The sequence below is a fragment of the Pezoporus flaviventris genome, unplaced genomic scaffold (assembly GCF_033815535.1).
Source record: "Pezoporus flaviventris isolate CSIRO_AGI_PZ_B2104156 unplaced genomic scaffold, CSIRO_AGI_Pfla_v1 ptg000054l, whole genome shotgun sequence".
NCBI classification, from domain to species: Eukaryota; Metazoa; Chordata; class Aves; order Psittaciformes; family Psittacidae; genus Pezoporus; species Pezoporus flaviventris.
In genome coordinates this window covers 198118-221277 of record NW_026892602.1, presented here as the reverse complement: position 1 = coordinate 221277, position 23160 = coordinate 198118, and the positions used below count along the sequence as shown (strand labels likewise).

At 44.6% G+C, this 23160-nt stretch overlaps 1 protein-coding gene across 1 annotated transcript in view; it reads left to right on the top strand.

Moving 5' to 3' along the window:
* Nucleotides 1-23160, top strand: part of EDC4 (enhancer of mRNA decapping 4) — a 227228-nt gene that overhangs the window by 196012 nt on the left and 8056 nt on the right. The window contains exons 8-23 of the mRNA XM_061468862.1: nucleotides 275-379; nucleotides 1301-1410; nucleotides 2000-2083; nucleotides 2722-2817; nucleotides 3777-3879; nucleotides 4344-4524; nucleotides 7500-7572; nucleotides 8002-8093; nucleotides 8722-8918; nucleotides 12858-12946; nucleotides 13756-13909; nucleotides 14615-15078; nucleotides 16857-16958; nucleotides 18488-18640; nucleotides 19853-19889; nucleotides 20865-21045. Of these exons, the coding sequence (XP_061324846.1) occupies nucleotides 275-379; nucleotides 1301-1410; nucleotides 2000-2083; nucleotides 2722-2817; nucleotides 3777-3879; nucleotides 4344-4524; nucleotides 7500-7572; nucleotides 8002-8093; nucleotides 8722-8918; nucleotides 12858-12946; nucleotides 13756-13909; nucleotides 14615-15078; nucleotides 16857-16958; nucleotides 18488-18640; nucleotides 19853-19889; nucleotides 20865-21045 (2221 nt within the window). The remainder of the gene's footprint in view (nucleotides 1-274; nucleotides 380-1300; nucleotides 1411-1999; nucleotides 2084-2721; nucleotides 2818-3776; nucleotides 3880-4343; nucleotides 4525-7499; nucleotides 7573-8001; nucleotides 8094-8721; nucleotides 8919-12857; nucleotides 12947-13755; nucleotides 13910-14614; nucleotides 15079-16856; nucleotides 16959-18487; nucleotides 18641-19852; nucleotides 19890-20864; nucleotides 21046-23160) is intronic.

The following is a 23160-nucleotide window of genomic DNA, read 5'->3' as shown; positions in this document are numbered from 1 at the left end:
AGAGGGCCAGAGGCATCACTCGTTTGTTCAGGCTGAGCCAGTACCTAGGGGAGGGGTTTGTTGAGCAGCAACTACAGCTGCCACAAGCAGTCAAGCAGTTCCCTGTTATGTATGTACAGCTAGGTGCCAGGGAAGCATCTAATGGCCAAATCAGGTGGGAACAGGAAGGTTTATATCACATACTTTTCATTGGGCTGGTATATCAGGATATACAATAAGAAATTCTCCGGTAATTGTAGAAATAAACCTCTGTGCCTGCATGTTTGCTTTCCAGGCAGAGGTGTGGGATTTGGATATTATCAGAACGAGCAACAGCTCCTGGCCAGTGGAAGTGCCTAATATCAAAGAAGGCTTCATCGTAGTGAAAGGCCACAGCACGGTATGAACCTATTTTGTTTTCTTTACTGTCATCCTGTAGATGACCGCTACAGGTGAGTAGCAGTCAGTCAGGTTTTCTCTGGGTTATAGTGTCTCAGGAGCTGCAGTTCTTAGGACACTTGGCTGTAAAAAAAAAAAAACAGTTTCTTACCCATCCATACTCACCACAACCTGCTAGCTGTGTACACTGTACACATCCTATTGGTACGTAGCTTCTGTTTAAAGAGCCAAGGTGAATGAGTAGTCATTTGCTTTCAAAATGGCTATTGATAAAAGTAATCTGTATTTCCAAGAGCCTGTTTGACAACCTGGGCTGTACTTCAACTATTTTCTCATACCTCCTAGTATATGAAACACTTAACACTGCTGTGGTTCACTGCTAGATGAGAAGGGGAAAATTAAGCCCAGTGTCATCTTTATTCTTCTGATTTCCCAAAGAATGCAGTTCTATCTGTGAATACAGTGCACCAGGACTGCAGCTGATCTTCAGTAGGTGGTATTTTGAATATAAAAGAAACAACTGGAGAGAGCCCAATTTCACTTCTTGAACAGGATGATGACAGAGTATCACTTAAATAAAACAATGATTATGAAATTATAATGATGGTGAAAAGCCAGAAGATCCCAAACCAAAGTGCTCATAATATGAGTAACAGTGGGAAGAGCAGTAGCACAATCCATTGTACTTAAATTTGCTGTCTGGAAAACGTGATTATTAATTATTATCAAAACAACACAATGAAGTCCTCACAGTTCTGTGAAGGTTTAAGCTGCCTAGTGACATGTCTTGTCAGAAATCACTCTGACCTATATTGTTAAACTGTTAGTCAGATTCCTGTTTGAAGAGACACTCTAGGTGTCTTCCTGTGAAATAGAAATGCTATAACATGATTTTCTGTGTCTGTTTTTCTTTCTTGTGTAGTGCCTGAGTGAGGGAGCACTTTCTCCAGATGGAACTGTGCTGGCCACAGCAAGCCATGATGGTTTTGTCAAATTCTGGCAGATCTATATTGAGGGTCAGGATGAGCCAAGGTAACTGGAGAATTAGAGAATAAAGGATCTTGGAACAGAGAGCAGCATTTTCTCTGTGAGAATTTCCTTGTTACAGAGTCACTTGCAATGGTCATTCTCAGCACACTATAAAGATACAGGGTGAACTTACTTTACAGGGTGTTTGTGAAGTATTTTGATTCTGAAGAGTTGTGTCACAAAATATCACACAAGGTTTGGTGAGCTTCTGGAAAAAGCAAGGAGCTGTGTCTGGCAGCAAGCGTTCTGTGCTTTGGACAGCCTGTACGCAAACTCTCTTGTACTGTTCCTGTAAATGCAGAGAAGTTCTCTGAGCTGTTCCTCTCAATGTTGAGTTCTTTCATCTATTGTACCTTTGTTAAGACACCAAACCAAATGGCAACATTTATTTATTTACTGGTCACAATTCTGTCTGCATGGGTTGTGATCTTCTTATTTTATAAGGCTGTGTGCACCTACAAGTTGATAACTCTTGATAGCTGCTGACTTAATGCAGGTTTTGGACAAGGAGTAGTGTGTTCAGCGCCGACATATTATCTTCCTTGCTTACCACTTGCTGCACACTTGACTGTTTTCTCTGGTTCTCTGCTAGGTGTCTTCATGAGTGGAAACCCCATGATGGTAGGCCTCTTTCCTGCCTGCTCTTTTGTGACAATCATAAAAAACAAGACCCAGAGTAAGTCCCCAGTCCTGTACTTTGGAGTATCAAGGTTTGGTAGTGTCTTCTAACTCTGCCTTTGTAGGGTTCCTTGTAACTGCATTGTACTCATAAAAATTTAGCTTTGTGTCAGGAGCAAGTCCTGTCCTCTTTGTAATCAGCTTTCTGGTGATGGAGAAATAGATAAGGCTGTGAAGCACAGCCTAAAATGACAGTTCTAGTGTCAGTTCCACGAAAGCAACAAAAATTGTAAATTGATGCGCCCTTTCAGGTTTATGATATGGTCAGTTCAAACTGGTCTGTTATCCTCCAGATTTCAACTGCAGTTGATTAAGAGATAGGTTTATTTCTGGATTTGTTTCTTTAGGGCTTTTTTGTGTTTGTGTTTGGGGTTTTGGGGTTGTTTTTCTTGGGGGGAGTGGGGGTGGGTTTTTTTGTGTGTGTGTGTGTGTGTTTAATTTTTATTCAGTAGCAGTTGGGGCCTTAGTGTTCTTGAGAGCTGTGGTTGTGCCTCAAAAGCAGAAATTTTCTGTGAACTTTAAGACACGGTGGGGCACAATCAGCTATGGGTGGCTTATAAGGAGCTCTTCTGTGAAATGTCCTTAAGGGAAGGACCAGACTTTCTTTAAGAGAACCTAATTCTGTGGTGCCTGCAGGGTTCCCTTCTGGAGATTTCTCATCACAGGAGCAGATCAGAATAGAGAACTGAAGATGTGGTGTACTGTGTCTTGGACCTGTCTGCAGACTGTTCGGTAGGTGTTGATGTGCTGACTCCCCGAAGGGTTGGATTTACTTTGAGCAGTGGATCTTAACAAAGCTCTCAATTTCAGGTATATTTACTCTGTAGAGGTGATCCTTGATCCCCAATGTAGTCTTCTCTAGCCCCAGTTAGAGCCTCTTCCTTAGCTTTCAACAGATAGGAGAGATGGCAGTCAGGGCGGTGGCAGATTGAGCATCAGGTTGGTGGTGGTGTCAGGTTGACCTTTGGCAAGGCCGCAGACATTGATCCTTCGATACACTTTCTTTGGCGTTGCCAAGAGCTGTTGTCTTTGCAGAGCATAGACAGACCTGTAGCATAAGAAGAGGCATGCCAAAATTGTACACCTTGAGTGCTTCTGTAAAAATACTAGAGATTCAATAACCAATCTAGGATTTTTTCCCATTATTGCTTTTTCTGATTTAAATAATCAGAAGCTGCTATGTTGACAGACCTTAAGCAATTATACAAGTCTTATTTGCTGAGCCATATACATCCAGAAGTTTAAATTTTGCTTTAGTCCATTCTTTCACTCAACTTATGTTCACTGCTTTCTCGTTTCTGATGGTGGATTGTGGCCTCTGATCACAGGCACACTTAAGGCCACTTCTGAATTGCCATTCTAAAGCTGAGTGCTGCTTTTTCCACCTTTTACTACAGAAGGTCCAAAGCATGTAGATGGGTTATTTTGGTTTCTGGAATATGTTAAGTAAAGACAAACTGTCATATTTGATTTAAATGTTCAAAATCCTTAACTAGATCCTATTGTGTGATGTCCCTCTTAGCTGAAGTCTGCACTGATGTTGGCAGTGTGGGTGGTTGCACTGTAAAGTGGCTGTAAACTCCTTAAGATGTTTGTTTGTTTGAACTAATACAGTTTCATCGCAGTTCTGGTTGCGCTAATCTACCTTGCTTTCTGCACCACCCTCCATCCCCTTTTATTTGTGGATCTAGCTTTTCTCCTGACATCTTCAGCTCCATGAGTATTCTTCCCAGCCTGAAAGTCTGCCTGGACCTCTCAGCTGAATATCTGATACTGAGTGATGTGCAGAGAAAAGTAGGTGGTTCATTCTATTGCTGGCTGGGGGGTAATGACAACAGAAGGAGGAATGGCCTTCTATCTGATTGGTTCTGCTGCTTAGGTCTAGGAATTTTACATTAATAGCTAAAAATGGAGAGGCTGGCCTCGGCTATTTCAGTGTAAGATGGCAAATGGTAACAATTTAGCCAGTTAATCCTGAGGAGCCTTCAGGTTTATTTCTTACTCTGTAGTAAAGCTCTCCCTTGGAGAAACCTGTGTCTGGCACAGTAGGATTGAGTCCCTGATCAGCATTGACTCAGTAGTGTGCTTGATGAAGTTCCTTTGGGTGTTCTGTTTCAGGTTTAAATGGCACAGGCTTTATTCTTCATGCTATTTCCATTGTTCCAACTTTAGTTCAGATGCTAGGCTTTGTAGTCCACACACATGTATGCATGGTCTGCTCTGAAAGTTCAGTGACTTCCTGTTTCTGATTCTTCCAGGTTTTGTATGTGATGGAGCTGATGCAGAACCAAGAGGAGGGCAAAGCTTACTTCAGCTCCATCTCAGAGTTCCTCCTTACACACCCAGTCCTAAGCTTTGGCATACAGGCAGTGAGCCGCTGTCGGTTAAGGCACACTGAGGTGCTCCCACCAGAAGAGGAAAGTGACAACTTGAGTGTAGGTAGGTGGGAAGAGATTTGGCTGCTGTGAGATCAGGTTTTTTTTTCCTGGCTGGTTCTGGCTTTCTGCTGAAAGGCTGGTCTCTTCTCCCTGTAAATAAGTGATAGGATAAGAGGAAATGGCCTCAAGATGTACCAGGGGAGGCTTAGACTGGAGGTTCGGAACAATTTCTTCACTGAAAAGGGTTGTCAAGTGTTGGAACATGCTGCCCAGGACAGTGGTGGAGTCACCATCTCTGGGGATATTTAGAAGATGTGTAGATGTGGTGCTCAGGGATGTGATTTAGTGGTAGTCTTGGCAGTGCTGGGTTAGTGGTTGGACTCTGATGCTAACCTAAGGTCATTTTAAGGCCATTCCCACAGAATCACAGAATGGCTGAGGCTGGAAGGGACCACTGGAGGTCGTCTAGTCTAACCGTCCCTGAGCAGGCTCACCTAGAGCACATTAGTCAGTATTGTGTCCAAACAGCTCTTGAATACCTCCAGGGAAGGAGACTTCACAACCTCTCTGGGCAGCCTGTTCCAATGCTCAGTCACCCACAGAAAAGTTCTTCTCATGTTCAGGTGGAACTTCCTGTGGTTTCATTTATGCCTGTTGCCTCTCATCGTATGACCTGGAACCCCTGAGAAGCATTTTTTCAATCTAAACAAATCCATGGTGGTTATTCTCTTGTATGAAATACACCCTGTGCAGCTACAGTACTTCAGGGAAGCAGAGTAGAGCTGTGTACAAGGGACCTCTGGAGGTCTCTCATCCAACCTGCTGTGTGAAGCAGGGCTAGTGGCTAATCAGGTCACCTATGGCTTCACCTGGCTGCATGTTGAAGGACCCCAGATGTGACATCTCTGACTCTGCTCTGGTGCCCTGTACCAGGGCTGATCCATTCGTAAAGAAAACACTGTGAACCTGAAGTCCCAACCCAGATCGGAGCCATTGCCCATTACCACTCAGAAACTTGACTGAGGTGTTTTTGTTACTGAAGAAGCATTCTAGAAGTGTGCAGGCTGAAGTGAGTGCAAGTGAGGCTTTGGTTAAGGTGCAATATCAGCTGCCTGGTATCTGAGCCATGATACAATCACATAGTATTTCATAGTCATTGCCCTCAGCAGAACACAGGGCACAACTTCTGGCAACACAGGGCTGAGTCTCCCTCACTCCACCATCCTTTGCAAGCTCACAGGAGCAAAAGAGTTCCTGGAAGAATTGGCAAGATATGTCCGTGACTGCTTGTCTGAGTAATTAAGACAAGCTTCTCTCTGTGTTATTAAACATCAGAGGTGTGAGTGCATAGTCAGAGAAACCAATTGGTTGCCTCTGAGCTGTGTCAGATGTGAAGACAGTGCACAGTCGGAGCTGAGGGAAAGGGTGGGATTCTTTTCTGTTGCATCTGGAAGGCATATTTTTCCAAATCGAAATCTTGCAACAAAAACGAACAAGAGAGGTTTTAGGGGAGAGGTTTCTGAAAAACACAGAAGATACATTCTTCTGGGTGTTACTATAATGAATATGATACTGAATCTTCTGGAGAGCTGTCCCCGCAGCCATTCTTTGATTGCTGCCTCTCTTTAACTCTAGGCTTGCCCCTGGTCTCCTACCTTTCTGTTAGTAGAATTTGGAAAGATGCTTTGAGTAACATCTTTCCTGTTAGAAAGAATCCTTGACCATACCTTGAATCATGTATTCAGTTCTGGGCGCCTCACTACAGGAGAGATATTGAGGTGCTGGAGTGGGTCCAGAAAAGGGCAGCAGACCTTGTGAAGGGCCTGGAGCACAGGTGTGATGAGGAGCGACTGAGGGAACTGGGGGGTTTAGTCTGGAGAAGAGAACGCTCAGGGAGACCTTATCCCTCTTTACAACTGCCTGGCAGAAGGATGGAGCCAGGACATGGCTGGTCTCTTCTCCCAAGCAACAAGCGGCAGGACAAGATGAAACAGCCTCGGGCTGCACCAGGGGCAGTTTAGACTGGAGACTAGGAACAATTTCTTCACCAAAAAGGTGGTCAGGCATTGGAACAAACTGCCCAGGGCAGTGGCGGAGTCACCATCCCTGGAAGTGTTCACAAACCATGAAAACAAGGCCGTTCGTGGCATGGTGTCCTTCACAGTGCTGGGAGATGGTTGGACACTAAACACTAAAAGCATGTTTCAAGAGAATCAATTCCATGAGGATCTGAAAGGTCTTTTCCAACCTAGTTGATTCTGTGTGCTTCCCTATGCCTGTTATTATATGTAATATGCTAATAACTATTATGTGCAATAGCTAATTCATGTTGTTGACAATACTGGTGCCATATTGCTCTGAAATGCAGAAGAAAAATAACTGATACAAGTAGCAAGTCAGGAGTAGCCTGCGACCAAAATATCAGGTCCCTGATTTGTGCTTACATGATGAGGACAGCTTACATTGGAGTGCCAGGTAATTTTTTTTTTTAATGGGGTTTATCTTTCTACACAGCTTTCTTAGCAGTGAGACTGATACTGGTGTGGAGTGAATGTTGACAGTGCTGGCTGATGTGAGGTTATTGCAGAGCTCTTCGTAACCAAAGTTGTTTGCAGCCAGGAAGGATATCTGGGCCCTAGTCTGAAGTTTTGTTTGACATAAGCTAATGTATCTCTCTTAATATATGTCCAACCAGTCACTTCCACAGCCAGAACAAATTGCTGGCAGTTCCAGACCTCTCCTCTTAACTAATGAGGTATCCTTTTTTTTTCCTTCTTTTTTTTTTTCTTCTTCTTTTTTTTTTTTATCTTTCTTGAGGCTTGTTTGGCTGAATTAGAGCAAACTTGAATGCTCTCACGTTGAAAAGTATCAGGAGTGCAGGTTACATTTTACCTTAACAGGGTGAATCACCTCTGAAGTGAAGTGAGGAAGCTCTATTGTGCTGGTGCTCTACTGCTGCTTCTACTTGCTATGATGTTTTCCTAGTACTTTGTAGTTTCCATCCAACTTCCTGTTTAACTTTTGTTTCATTTCCAGAAGGTGCTCAGGGAGCTGGTGCTGTTGAATCAGCAGCAGGTGTGCTGATAAAACTCTTCTGTGTACACACCAAGTGAGTATGTGTAGCAGCTGTGTGGTTCTCCTAACTGTTCACTGACCTGTAGAAATTTAACTTATCAATTCCTTTTGTTCATAACAAAAGCTACAAAAGCTACTTGGCCCCATAGAAACTTCTAGTGGTGTGGTTAACATGGCATTACCAGGAAGTAGCCCTGCATGATGTGGCAGCCTAGTATTTTTGTCATCATGAGTACACAATGACTTAAGAGTTGTGCTCATGTGTAAGTGCTGGGAAACATCTAATACCCTTGGCACCAGAGCAACTTGGTGACGCAGCTGAATGAGGATCAGCTTCCACCTATTCTTTCAGAGGCAGAAAAACATATTCCAGGAGAATCAGTTCCATGAAGAGAAATCTTCTAAGCTTTTGACTTTCCTTGGTGATTCATAAACTAATCAGAGATGCCTGTTTCTTTTTCAGGGCCCTACAGGATGTGCAGATTAGATTTCAGCCTCTTCATAGCCCTGACACAAGTACATCCATGCCTTCCCATGGCTCACAAGAAGAATTTGGTGAGGATTTGAGTTAAATTTATCTTTGAGCCTTTAAAGGTGGTTGTTGTTGGGGAGGGAGGCAGTGTAGGTGCCTCTTTGTGATAGTGGTTGTCATTTCGTAAAGGGTTTTGAATATGAACTAGTGGTGAAGCACAGTCCTTGATTAAACAAATGTGTGAGGATGGAGCATAGGGACATGTTAGGCTAGGAGTGCTAATGCTTTGTGTACGCTTGAGTGCACCTTCCTAGGTGATTTTGCACTTGTGCCAGCAACTTGATGTTTGTCTCTTGTCAGGCGGAAGACATTAGAGTGACACCAGAGCTCTGGGAGCAGAGGGGACTGGATGGTGTGTAGTGTGCTCTTTCAGTTCATTCACCATTCTGGGATGTGGCTGTTAAACTGGCCTTGCATTTAGGGAAGAAAGGAATCTTGGATCTCTTATTATCAAGGCCTGATAAAATCCACTCTTCAGCTTACTCTTGTAAGCATAACACAGCATCTGACTGGGATGTTGCAGGGTCTTTTTGTTTGTTCTTTTTGGAATCAAGTATGTCTGATAATGGCATAAGTTCATACTTTGTGGAATTAAAGCTTTAGCTTTTGGGGGAAGATCCTGTAAATTGGTTTGTATTTCTCCCTTGGAAGCATTTCCAGACCACATGGCTGATCTAAGCACAGAAGAGCTGGGATCAGAAAAAGGATCAGTGCATGGCTCTCAACCAGACCTGCAGCACATTGCTGATCTGCCTGTACCAGCAGACTTTCTTTCTCTCTCAAATGATGCCAAACCTAAGCTGATGACTCCAGATGCATTCATGACACCAAGTACATCTCTTCAACAGGTAACCAGAAATCAGAGTTGCTGTTGGTGGTACAAAGGGTGGTTTTGGATTTTGATGCTTTTGGGTGCTTTTTCTAGGCTGCAATGACACTGATAAGCTATGTCAGCTGAATGCAGAGCACGCAGAAAACTCTGTGCATGTAACCGAACTGAGTAAAGACATGTTGGCATGCCTAAAATGCTAAACTGGCCTAAGCTTGTGTTCCAAGTGCTGTGTTCAGCAGCACACCTGCTAATGTAGCTGTGTGGTGTAGAAATACGGGTTTGGTAAATAACTGTGTCTGAGCTGGCAGTCTGTTCTTACTGGTTTACATGTCTTGTTTGAAGCTGTGATATAATGGAAGAAAATGGACAAAGAACTGTCATGTTTTGAGCCCAGCCATTAAATCAGAACCATGCATCCGCTTGCTCAGTCCTCCCCCTTCTCCCCCTATGCCCACAGGGATGGGGAGGAGAATTGAAAGAATGTAACTCCCATGGGTTGGGATAAGAACAGTCCAGTAACTAAGGTATAACACAAATCCACTACTGCTACCACCAATAATAATAATAATAAGAGAAGTAAAAAGGGAGGAGAATACAACCACTCATCAGCTGCTGACTGATACCCAGCCTGACCCAAGCAGTGATCTAGCCTTTCCCATTAATTTCCCCCAGTTTATACACTGGGCATGATGTGCTGTGGTATGGAACACTCCCTGGCCAGTTTGGGTCAGGGGTCCTGTCTCTGCTTCCTCCCGGCTTTCCCTCCTCCCTGGCAGAGCATGAGACTCAGAAAGTCCTTGGTAGGAGTAAACATTACTGAGCAGCAACTAAAAACATCGGTGTTATCAGCGTTGTTCCCAGGCTGAAAGTCAAAAACGCAGCACTGCACCAGCTACTAAGAAGGAGAAAAATGACTTCTACTGCTGAACCCAGGACGGTACCCACCTCTTATTCCATACCATTCACATTAAGGTCAGATCCCACATTTTTCAATATACACCATTGCTTGTCTCATATATATATATATATACATACACATACATAACACACAAAGAGAGAGATATCATTCCTTAGTCCCTTGACCAATCCCTGTAAAGCTGCTGAATTCATCTGGTCTATGATGTCAGGCTCCATCTCTTCTAACAGTCTTTCAGAGCAGGAGAGGCAGTGTGCGGTGTTGGATTGTTGCCCGCTGATGACACTGCGGACCTTGTCTGGTCACTGCTGAGCTCGTCTGGTTTTGTCAAAGTTCGTTCTTTGTTGGGATGATGGTCAGAGGGAAGTCAGGGCCAGTCACTGGTGACCTGAAGACATTTAATTGGTGGGCTATGAAAGCGTTATATAGCAGGCAATAGCATACAATTGAGTTCATTGGCTGTTTTCCCCTAAAATCAAATCACCTTCAGGTACGCGTCGGACTTCCCCATTTTCCCTTTTTAGCAACCAAGTGTATTCGGGTCCCTGAGCAAAAAGCAGTCCCACGAGTGGGTTTGCCTTTACCTGAAGCAGGAATAACCCAGACTGTCTTCCCCAGCAAATTCTTTATGTACATCACAGGAACTTTATCCTCTTGTACAGTATGTAAAAGTTCCTATTGGGCTGGGCCAGCCCTGTTAGCAGATCCTCTGGTGTTGACCAACCAGGTGTCCTTTGGTAAATGTGTATCCCAATGTTTGAAAGTCCCACCACCTGTTGTTCTCGGTGTGATTAGTGCAGCCCACTTACTCTATGTAGCATCGGTTGCATGTTGTGTAGAGGGGACCCTGCCTTTGAACATCCAGCCCAGCACGGGCAACTGGAGTGCCAGGAGGAGCTGTGCTTCAGTACCAGTCACTTCTGAAGCAGCTCAAACCCCTTCGTAGGCTGCCAATATCTCTTTCTCAGTTGGGATATAGCTGGCCTCAGATCCTTTATATCCCCGACTCCAAAAGCCAAGGAGTCAACCTCGAGTCTCCCCTGGAGCTTTCTGCCAGATGTTCCAGGTAGGACCATTCTCCCTGGCTGCAGTGTACAGTACATTTTTCATGTCTGGCCTGATCCAGACTGGTCCAAGGGCTACTGCATGAACTATCTCATTTAATTTGTTCAAAGGGTTGTTGTTGCTCAGGACCCCATTTGAAATCATTCTTCTTCTGGATCACATGGTAGAGAGGTCTTACAATCAAATTTGGGATGTGCATTCTCTAGAACTGCACAGAACCCAAGAAAGCTTGTGTTTCTTTCTTATTAGTTGGTGGAGACATTGCTGTTATCTTGTTGATCACATCTTGGGGATCTGGCAACATCCATCTTGCCATTTTATTCCCAGAAATTGAATCTCCTGTGCAGGTCCCTTGACCTTACTCTGTTTTATGGCAAAACCGGCTTTCAGCAGGATTTGGATTATTTTCCTCCTTTTCTCAAAAACTTCTTCCGCTGTATGGCCCCACACAATAATGTAATCAATGTATTGCAGGTGTTCTGCAGCTTGCCTCTGTTCCAGTGCAGTCTGGATCAGTCCAGGGCAGATGGTAGGGCTGTGTTTCCACCCCTGGGGCAGTTGGTTCCAAGTGTACTGGGTGCCCCTTCAAGTAAAAGCAAACTGTGGCATGCACTCTGCTGCCAAAGGAATTGAGAAACATGCTGTTGACCATTCTGCATCCAGCTGTCATGTTAAAGCCACTCAGATGTTCTTGCTTTGTAGCTTGCCTTTCTGCCTCTATACTGGATTTCTGGTGGTGGAGTTTTCTCTGTGTGCTTTTAGAATGGGAGTAGACATAAAGGATGCACTTTGAAAAATACTTTTTAATTTAAGAAAAGTGACCTGCATCTTAATGACAAGGTGTGGACAAGGATTCCACTGGTGAGAAGCTGTGCTTTTTGTGGTTACTCTGCCTTCCTGTGAGAAATTAACTGTCAGCAGTTACTTGCTGTGCTGATATGATCCTTACAGGGAAGGAGGAGAGTGCCTGTGGGCAGCCCTCCACGTGCACATCCTAAGGCAGGGCTTCCCCCACCAAGGGAGGATGCCATGGTTGTCACCACAGCTGGAATGTGTACTTGAGGAGGCTGGATGAGGACAGATGGCACATGGACATATGTAGAAAGGGAGGTCATGCTGAGCTGACTAATGAGAGACCACGCTGGTGACAACTTAGGCACTAAAGAATAAATTAAACTTCTCTTAAAGGTTTTGCTGTTGCTGGCAAAGTTGCTGAGTGCAGGAGTTTATTTCATGCCTGTTGGTGGGTATCCTCAATGCAAAGATGTCCCAGGGGAAAAGTTGTTGCTGGAGTGATGATTGCATGTACTCTTTACTGCAAGGAGCAGCTCAGTCTTCGGTTTGGACAGTGTAATTGTTCAGTTTAAACCTGGCTTTTCACTGCTGCTTGTCTCATGGCAGGCTTTTTCTGGCTGGCAACAGCACCTAGGAGCACTGTAGGTTTGACACAGCCTTTAATTTTGCTCATCTGTGCTCTCTGCCATGAGTACTGTCAAGCCTAAGAAGCTTGGCCACTCCAGCTTTCCCAGCTGTTTGTGTGCTCTCTGTATGTGTATTGACAGCCAGAAGCAGCAGTTGGGGCCAGCATGTCCCACCATGCTCTTCACAGGTGATAAGAGCATTCTGCCTCTGTGTATCAGCAGTGGAGGACCTAAACCTTGTACAGACTCTGGCCTCACTAGACCTTGGCAGAGCAGCCTAAGCTCAAAGAGCAAAATGGGAATCTGGGGCAGAGCCCTGCAAAATGCCATTTTTGGGGAGAACAGTTCCTCAATAACAGCAGTTGTGGTTCATGTAATTGGTGTGTTAGGGCTTGTCTTCTACCAGCACCTGAGCGCTCTAGCAGTACCACTTGACCTATTATGTTTTCTATTCCCTCTTCACCCAAGACTCTAGGAATTCTGGAGCCAGTACCCTCAGGCAAAGTTCTCTTGAACTCTTCTGTGACACCCTGACTGCTGTGTTCTCTTCTAGATTGCTGTGTCTCCAGGCAGCAGTGTCAGTTCCTTGACTTCAGTCACAGCCATGAGTAGCACTTCTGTCACAGATGCCTCTATGCCCAGGTAAATAGCATGTGTATTAAATAATATATCTGCAGGTGAACTGATACAGTCCTTCAGGGTGGCACAGAGCTGTAGTGCACCTTGTACAAGAGACTACTAACTTGAGTTAGAAACTGGCTTGAGTCCCAGCGTCCCTGCATAGGCAACTGTTTGCATCTCTAGTGCAGCTTGGAGCATGCCTGTTGTCATCCAAGGGACCAACAGTAGTGTTTCATTTGTGCCTCAGAAGGGTTCTCTTATTGCGTCTCAGTTTTGTTACTTTACATGCTTCTCCCAAAGGGCTGTTCTTTACAGGTAAGAGCACATGCAGCCACCAAGGACAGAGAGATAATTGGGGCTGTTAGGAAAATCTTACTAGTGTTGCAATGGGTTGGGCTGCATACCAGGTGAAAACTTCACCTTTGGGGATGGGAAAAGGACAAAGACCTATCCAATAATGTCCTGGTTCTCCCTAAACTCCATACAATGGGCACGGAAGATATATCTGGTCTATCTGGTCCCTTCTTCTACTGACACCTCAAATTTAAAAAATTGCAATCCTCTCTTTTTTTTTTTTTTTTCTCCTTTGTTTTGCTTGTTTTTTTTGACCTTTCTACCTAGTATCTCCTTGGGCACTGGGAGTTGCAGATGCTAGTTGAGAGGGAGTAGCTAACCATGGTGGAAGGAGCCAATGGCTTGGAGAGCACTAGTGCTGTTTGTGTTGGGCTCCTCCATTTGCTTGTGGGTTCCATTTTCTCACCTTGAGTGTCTGATGCAGATCTGTACCATTAGGTTGGCCTGCTTGATTTGTTTGTGTCTGTTTCCTGCAGGCCGTCGGAAGACTTAACTGTGAGCCCCAAGATGCAGCTGGACACCAGCCTCACACTGAGTAGCAGTAGCAGTGGTCTCCAGACTAGTCCTAGGAGCCATTCAGTTCTTATCCCAGGCCTTTCTGACAAGCTGGCACCAAAGGCACCTCTTCCAGTAAGGCTCCTTTTAGCCTCCTCCTGGGACAAGAGATTACTCTCTCTGGGCCTATACAAGCTGAAATTAAACTTACTTGGATATTAAGAGGGCCAGTGGCTACCCTCTGGAACACAAGTTTACCTGTGTAAAGGTCCATTAGGACCTTGACCTCATGTAAAACAGCATTTCTCTGAAAACTAGAGGCAGCTCTAGCTTGTGCTGTCACTGTTGCAATGGTTGAATGTGGTCAGCCTTTGTGTTAGGAGACAGTGCTACCTGGAAAGTACTCTCTTCCTCCTTGTTGGCCTTACTGAAACAATCATTTCCTATTCCTGAATCTTTCTTTTCAGGTATGATGTAAAACAAGTTATGACCAAAGCTTGAAACTGAAATAAGCTGTTTAGTCCAGGAGATACTCATTGTTAAAACTAACTTTTCCTCACAAAGAGAAGGGATCCTGGAACAGAGCAGGGATGTAGAACTGGTGTTCCGCTTTCTTTTGAAGGTGTGTTCAAACTAGCATTAGTTAAGTGTGTTGTTAGCCCATCTGAGAGCCTGTTACAAGTCTTGGGGCCATTCTCCTTCTGACAGAGTGGGAGCACAGAAATCACATGAGGAAAGGATAAACCTGGCTGTTCCCAGAGATGGTTGCTGTAAGGCACCAGGGGCTCTTGGAGTGTCTCCACATTATTCTGAAGGCTCTTTTTTGATTTTTGTATTCAGGTCTCACCAGGAAACCCTTCTCTAGCACTGGAACTGCAGGAGGTGGAGCCCTTGGTGATGCCCCAGGCTTCTCCCACCCGTGAACGCTCACCAGACGTCATTTCCTCTGCTTCCACAGTCATGTCCCAGGATATTCCTGAGATTGCTTCTGAGACCTTGCAACGTAGCTTTGCGGCAGCTCCCTCTGGGCTTCCTGCAGAGGTGCTGGATTCTGGCCATCATGCAGACAGTATGGCATCTGCTGCCTCAGCCTTGCATTTGCTGTCTCCAGGCACCCGGCACAATTCCGAGCACAGCCACCACTCGTTGGACATGCCTCCAGTGGAGGTGGACAGGCTGAATGCTCCATCGCTACTGGAGACTGCTTTAACTCAGGACAATGCATCTTCTGACAGCGTTGTGAGTCAGCCATGGCCAGCAGCTCCTGACATAACCAGAGAAACCCGGAATACCATGGCAGACAGGTAATCACTTGGGTTTGTCTTCCTTAGAGCAATTTCTTTGCACTTGCCAAATTGCTTGCTTAGTGAAAGCTCTTATGTTGGGGTTAATCCAGAGCTGTTCTCCATCCCTCCTTTCCTTAAGGGATCTGATAATTCAACCTTCCTGTGTGCTTGGTCTATGTATGCTGTGCCCTGAACTTCCCAGGCAAGCTCTAACAGTTTGCCCTTTCCAAAACCCCTTGTAGCATAAAGGAACTCTGTTAACAAGGTGAAAGTCTGCTTTATTTGCCTTCATGTTCACCTGAAAATAGAGACATGGGATGGGATTTTTTTTTTTTTTTAAATAAAACCCGGTACAAGCTAAATTCTGCCCCAGGCGATGCATTCCTGCATGCTCTTGTTGAATCAATTAGCACATAATTGATTGCCAGGTTTGATTATAGGTTAATCATACATCTCTCTTCCAGGATTGGCTCTGTGCAGCTAGTGTTACAAATAAAGTACTTTAAAAGTCAGAAACAAATGGTGATGTCTCTGTGGAGCAGGCATGCAGAATGGTACAACATTACATATTCCTGCTTACCAGGAGCAAACTATGACACTGGAGCGGTGCTAGGATTCATCACAGAATTCATGTCCCTGTCGTGTAGTGGGATGGGAGCAGCAACAGGCACCTGTATCTCCAGAGTTTCTAGGCGAAGGCTGTGTGCGAACACCTCTCTCTTCAACGGGACTAGCAGGCTGAGAGCATCAGTGTTGCCCCTCAAACTATCCAGGACTGTTCCCTCGCATCAGAAAGAAAGGCCTTGCTTTGTGCCTCCATGCTTGAGGATTCTGCTTCAGGAAACAGTTCTGACAGCTCTGGAGAGGGCACTGAAGCTGTGTCTCTACACAGTGCTTTTGCTCTTGATTTAAAGTTGAGAAAATACCGGAGTTTGTAGTCTGTCTTTGAATTTTTCAGGACTCCTCATATCAAAATATCTCTGAATCTGAGAGACTTCTGATTGGTTTGTTGGGGTTGGTTTTGGCATTCTAGCTCAGTGAAGTCATAGGATCATAGAAGGAGCCCTAGAATGGTTTGTGTTAGAAGGTACCTTGGAGTTCATCCAGTTCCAACCACCTGCTATGAGCAGGGACACTTTCTACTAGACCAGGTTGCTCCAAGCCCTGGCCAACCTTGAACAATGCCAGGAATGAGGCAGCCACCTTTGTGAAAGTAACAACTATTCACTTCTGTCTAAAGATCTTCCTGCAGTTGAATTCACATAGACTTAGTTTACAGCCTAGAAGAGCATGCCATTTGCTTTCAAAATCTTTATGAAACTGGGACTGGAATCACTGCTGCAATTCTCTTCTGTTTGGTAAAGCTAAACCATGTAATTCACACACTTCTTCAGACACTTGAAAGAAGTGGGAAGCACTGTTTTTTGTCCCAGAGATCAGTATTCCCTGAGGAAAAACAAATCCAAGATGATGCTATTCACTGAAGTGCACTGTACTGCCCACTTTGAGTAGTGGCTTACCTGTCTTGCATGAATGTCTGTTGGGAGATTGTTGTTGGTTAGTGCCTGAAGTGTAGCTGAGCTGCTTATCCCTTCTTAAGTCCCCCAGAAAAATACTTGGAGAAATTAGTTTTAGTGGCTCTACACAGCACCTGCTGCTTTCTACATCTGTGCAGATAGGTGTGGGGATTTGTTTCATTTAGACCTTCTATCATGATCTCTCATGAGAAGTGGAGTGAGCGAATATCCAAGCTGAAAGAGACATTCATGATGGTAATTTTTTTTTTCCTCCTTTAGCCCGAGGGATGAGGTTGAAGAAAAGCACAAGAGCACTTCCTATCATCGACACAGCTACCACCTGCTTCAGCATGACAGCCAGGATGCTAGTGCAGAACAAAGGTACCAGAGTGCCTAGACCCCTCTCTCACCCTGCATGGACTCAGTTCAGGCTGCATTTGTGCTTCTGTCCCCAGCGAGCCTCCACGTGTGGGGTGAATGTCTTTGCTTTGTTTCCTGACTTCATGTGTCTATGCAGTCCAGCTTCTGTAATATTCTGATGACTTCAGCTGCTCACCAGATCAGGCCCTGGGCACTGTCCAGTTTACTCTCTGCAGGGAAAGATTTGACTGTGCTGCTTCAAAAAGCATGTACCAAGCTTGGTTTAATTACCAGTGAAAATGTATTAAAGGATCAGTTTCCAAATACTGTGCCTTAGATAAGATAGTGAGGGTGTATCAGGAGTTAGTTTCATAGAATCATAGGATGATTTGGGTTTGAAGGGACTTTAAAGCTCATTCAATTCCACCCCCCAACCACGGTCAGGGACACTTTCCACTAAACCAGGTTGCTCCAAGCCCCCTCCAACCTGGCTTTGAACACTGCCAGGGATGGGACAGCCACAGTTTCTCTGGGCTACCTGTGCCAGTGCCTCACCACCCTCACAGGGAAGAACTTCTTCCTGATAACTCTTCTCAATCTCCCCTCTTAAAGACATTAAAAAGGCTTTAAAAGGTTAAAGCCATTCCCCCTTGTCCTGACCCTACAGGTCTTTGTCAGCTCCTCTTCAGGTTTCTTGTAGCCCCTTTAGGCACTTCAGCTGTTCTGAGGTCTCCCTGGAGCCTTCTTTTCACCAGGCTGAACAAGCCCAGCTCTCAGTCTGTCTCCGTAGCAGAGGTGCTCCAGTTCTTGAATAATCTTATGGCCTCCTTTGGACTTACTTCACATCTTTTTTGTGTTTGAGGCTGCAGGCCTAAACACAGTACTCCAGGTGAGGTCTCATGAGAGCAGAGTAGAGGGATAGTTTCTTGCTTTTGACACCTTCTCTCACTCATGAGCCACTGTAAAGCTCTGTGGGTACATTATGTATGCCTAGGAAGCTCAGCCCTGTTTGACAGCTGGGAGTTTGTTTATATGGCACACTGAAATTCAGACTGACACAGCCAGCCAGCCAGTATTGGGTGGCTGGTCAGCAGCTGAAAGACTTCAAGGTACTGCGAATCATGTACTTCGTAGGCTCAACCTGATTCTCCTCTGTTCCTGAAATGCTTGCTGTGTGAAATGTTTTCTGTCTGTAAAGATATGCTGTGTGCTCGGCGAGTGTCACATCCTTGTGTGTATGCAATGAGAACAGTTGTTATTTCCCCACCTCAACTACACCTTCCCCTACCTCAACTACAATTGTTCCAAATGCACATTAAAGTCTTGTTGTGCAGCATCTGAACTCAGCCTGAGCAGGCCTGAATCAGAACAGAGCAGCACATGTTGAGATCTGTGGAGATCTCTTTGTTAAAGATCCTAGTGGAGAGCTGCTTAGCTGCGTGACTGCCTGCGTGTGGATTAAGAGCTGAGTGTAAATCCCCTCCCATTAATGAAGGCTAATGCTGTCAAGTATTGCAAGTGAAGTTCTCTCTCCTGCTGTTCCTTTCTAGTGACCATGATGATGAAGTTGCAAGCTTGGCTTCTACATCAGGTGGGTTTGGTGCCAAAGCATCTACGCAGAGACTGCCTGTGAAGGACTGGAAAGCCAAGACATCCCCACAAGCTTCCCCAAAGCTAAAGAGGAAGGGCAAGAAAGATGACAGGTACACTGGGTTTGCCAGTACACATGTCTGTGGGACCAACTGTGCAGGGCCACAACCTGATAAGCCATTAGCAGCAAGGCCAGGGTCTGAGGCTGAGGAGTGAATGGCCAAGTGCTCCCAACTCTCAATCACCCTTTTTTGCAAATGGCAGTAACCCCACAGAAGGTGTTGCTGGTTATTCAGACACTGGCTACCACCCAGGGTTTGAGTATATCTGAACATGGCCTCCACTTTTAATTGCCTTCTGAATGCTGGCACAGTGCCTTTGTTCAGCAATATCTGTTGTTTGTTACCTGCTTGCTACTTTAGTTATTTCTCAACATGCCCATATGAATGTCTTGTAAGTGAAAATTTATAACTGGAAAGTCTGCCCTTGAGCCAAGGTGTCTGCATTAATGTGAGGAAAGCAGCACAAGGTGCTCTCCTTTTATTGTGTTCCATGGTGTGGAAGTCTAGCTGTGCAGATTACAATAAAGATGGGCTATGGCATTAAATCTCTTGACTGTGGTCCTGTGCTGTGACATCCAGAAACTCGGCCTCTGAAATGACTTTCATTTTTCCTGCCTCAGTCCTTTTTAAGGTTCCTGAATTGAAGCTGGCTGGGAACAATAAATGTTTACTTGGCTTCTGGTAGCATTTGAATATTCTTAGATGTGTGACTTTGATGGAGACATGCAATATTAGTGGATTAGTTTAGTGTTTATTTTGTTGTATATGCTGGAGAGCATCACTAGTTTTTTCTCCTTGGGAGCTGGAATCGTTCTAGATGATTTGAAGCTCATTAATTCTATATTTAACAAGTGGGCATTTGATTTTAATTTGGAAAATATCAGGAGACCTTCAAAAGAGCTGTTTGGCAAAGCCTTCCCTGGCTTTGAATTTCAATGAAATTGAAAAACCAGCATGTATTTTATGTTGTAACGGTCTTCATTAAGTCTTAGTTTAAATCTCCTCCCTGCCAAGGGATCAGTCTGTAGGGAACTTCGGAGCCTGTGGATAGTGTAAATGATGAAGTGTCAGTGCTGTAAGGACTAGGATTCCATCACTTTCACCTCACTTTTCACGTTATACTAGGCAAACAGAAGTATAGAAGTATGAGCTAGAGTGTAGAAGCTAAAGCAACTGTAAAATGTGTGATCTATGTTGGCAGAAGACTTGGCTAATAAGAGCAGTTAATTGATGTATTACTACTTTCTCTCTTTTTATTTCCAGGGATGTGAGCCAGTCGCCAAGATCATCTAACAGCCTGGTGAGTCAAAGCTGCTCTGAGTCTGTCCCAAGGGCCTGATACTTCAGCTCTATTTGCTGTCCTACTAGAGACCTGAGAGAAAATTCATCCCAGTTCCTTGAAGCCCTGTGTGCCCCTGCTATCCCCCAGCAGGCTGAGATGGAGCTGTGCCAGGACTTGGCATTGCTCTGCTCTCTGGCAGTGAATGAGCTGCTCAGAGCTATTGGGGCAGGTGGCTCCCTTGTCACCTCTGCATAGCTTGTGAGAACACAGAGATACCCAGTATAATTGAAGACGCTCCCACTCATTCCCTCTTCCTTGCCGAGATGATTCACATGCATTGGCAGCAGGAGAAACTGTTCCCAGAAAAATAAGGTTTACACTGGGACTGGCCTGTTGGAATTTCTTATCCCTGTTGATAATACCCTCATATCTGGCAGAAAATACTCTGTGAGATGTGTAGACTCCCTAAGCTGTCCTTGGTACATATGCCTCCTTTAGATATTTTGAGTATGTGAAGAGACAAACTATAAATGTGTATTTCTCTAGTTGTTTGGTTATTCATAAATAAGCAAAAGAGCTGAAAAAGTGCCCTAGGAAACTTCTTCTTACTCTTACTGATTGCGCAGCACTTTCCTAAGTATTTGAGGACGTGATTTACATTAGGAAGCCTAAACATGCTCTTAGTATGTGGTCAAAAGTTAATAGTATCTGTTTTCTTCTGTTTCCTTTTAACTGCCAGAGGTTTGAAGCGAGTCTTGAATCTAAAGAGTTGATATTCTAAGCAACCATTTATGAATTCCGTGCAGGGACCTTGTGTACCTTGCTTTATCAGTTTATTTATTGGGACAAAAGCCTTAGAAATGGGCATTAAGCTGCTTTCTGTTTTCTGCTTTGTGTGCTATGCTTCAGCCCTTGGTACAGGGGTTGACTTAGCTAGTGGAAAGCTTGACTGCCTTCTGATCCTGTTAGAAATGAATCCTTGTCCTCGCACAGATTACACCAGAGTTCCAGGAGGAGGTGATGTGCATATTGAGGAGGCAACAGCAGGAGCTCTCGCGGCTGCGTCAAAACCAGATGGAGCTGGTGCAAAGAGTCATGGATCACATCAATGCTATTCAGAGCAGCCTTATGGGCCACATGGAGAGGCTGATTAACTCCCAGCAAGAGCAGAGCCGTATCCTTGTGTGCAAATGTTGGGTTGTACATAAGAAGTGAAAGTCTGTGGGGAAGGTTAGAGGCATGAAGGAGGCTCAGAAAGTTCAAGCATCTTGGTAGAAGGGGTAATCAGTGCAGTAAATTTCTCTCTCTGCAGTGTAACTGTTTCAGTTCCTCTCAGTCTCTTCCAAAGGGCAAGAAACTCAGAATGGGGAAGAATTGTCACTTTCTCCATGCTACTAAATCTCCTCGTTACCCTTAGGACCATAAGCGCTGCAAAGCTGGAGTAGACTAGAGGTGCACATAATATGTTAGTGTATGTCAGGCAGTGGCCAGTTGCACAAAAGTAATTATGGCATGATCCTTTCCTTCCTTTTCTCCTTAAGGCAAATCAGTACTTGCACCAGAAATAGCATAGAAGAATAGAAAATTGTCTTGCCTGTACCCCTATATACTTCTGGTGGTCCACAGGTCCCTTATGTGTTGTCTGAAAAGTAGTTTATTTTGGTGTTCTCAAACCTGATATCTAATTATTTTTGTTGTATGGTGAATAGTGAGTTCCTTCATCTTGTACTACACTGAATTTGGTTGTGTTCCCCATGCTAAGAAGCCCTAACCTGTTTCCAGGCTGCAACCACTCTTAATTTCTATGGCATGACAATGATTTCTGTTTTCTCTGTTAATTAGTATTGGATTTTCCTTTTTGACCATTAGGCTGATATTTTCAGAGGTATTTCAGGTAGCCTTCTACTGAAGTTGGGAGTCTAGAGTTATACTGTAATATTAGGATAATTTTTCCCTGCCTGCACTGAATTCTGTCAGCAGATGAATTCTTTTCACTGTTTGTTTTGGAGGGTTGTTTTTAGGTTTTCTTCTTGTTTCATGTTTTTTAAGATGCACATACATCTCAGTGTTTGTATGTTGGCTCCTTCAGGGAGCTTGATTGCTTCATGAGGTGTGACTAGCTTTTATAATTGATGGAGTAAGAAAGTTAGGGCTGTTCAGCAGGGAGAAGAGACGGCTGCATGGAGACTTCGTAGCAGCCTTCCAGTATCTGAAGGGAGCCTAAAAAGGATGCTGGGGAGGGCCTCTTTGTCAGCAACTGTAGGGATAGAACAAGGAGTGATGGGTTTAAACTGAATCAGGGGAAGTTCAGGTTAGATATAAAGAAGTTCTTTACTCTGAGGGCTGTGAGGTACTGGAGCTGGCTGCCCAAAGAAGTGGTAAATGCTCCATCCCTGGTGGTGTTCAGGGCCAGGTTGGACAGAGCCTTGGGTGACATGGTCTAGTATGAGATGCTACCCATGGTAGTGGGTTGGAAGTAGATGATCTTAAGGTCCTTTCCAGCCCAAACCACTCTGTGATTAAGCCTGGATTGCTCCTGTGCACTGTGTCGCTCATGGCCACCAATTCCATGCTGTAGAAACATTTTTACCAATTTGCTTTTTATGGGTATGGGACTTCTTACTCTGGATTGTCCTGGCTTTGGCTGGGATGGAGTTAATTTTCTTCATAGCAGCTCATCTATGGTATGTTTTGGATTTGTGACCAAAACAACATTGATAACACACTGATGTTTTGGCTATTGCTGATCCCTTTCAGACCTCTGTTTCTCATGTTGCTCCACTAGTGAGTAGGCTGGGGGTGGGTAAGAAGTAGGGAGGAGACACAGCTGTCCTGAACTGACTAAAGAGATGTCCCATACCCTACGACGCTGTGCTCAAGAGTAAAAGCTGTGTGAAGGGAGGAGCAGGAAGACGGGACTGATTGAATTTTCTTCCTAAGTCACTGCTGAAGTGCTGCTGGATGACTGAACGCCCGCCTGCGATGAGTAGTAGTAAATGAATTCATTGTTTTGCTTGGCTTGCATGTGTGGCTTTTGCTTTACCTATTGAACTGTCTTTATCTCAACCTGTGAACTTACTGGCTTTTACCTTTCCTGTAGTCTCTCCCATCCTACTGCAGAGGAGTGAGTGAGTGGCTGCAGGGGACTGAGCTGCCTACAGGAGCAGCTAAGTTAACTCACAGTATGTAGGGAATGCTGCTGTTGAGCTTCTTTCAGCTATATTGCTTTTTCTGTCATGCTTTCCAGAGCTATTCTCTCACCCTGATAATTTATTTAAGAGCATGCTGT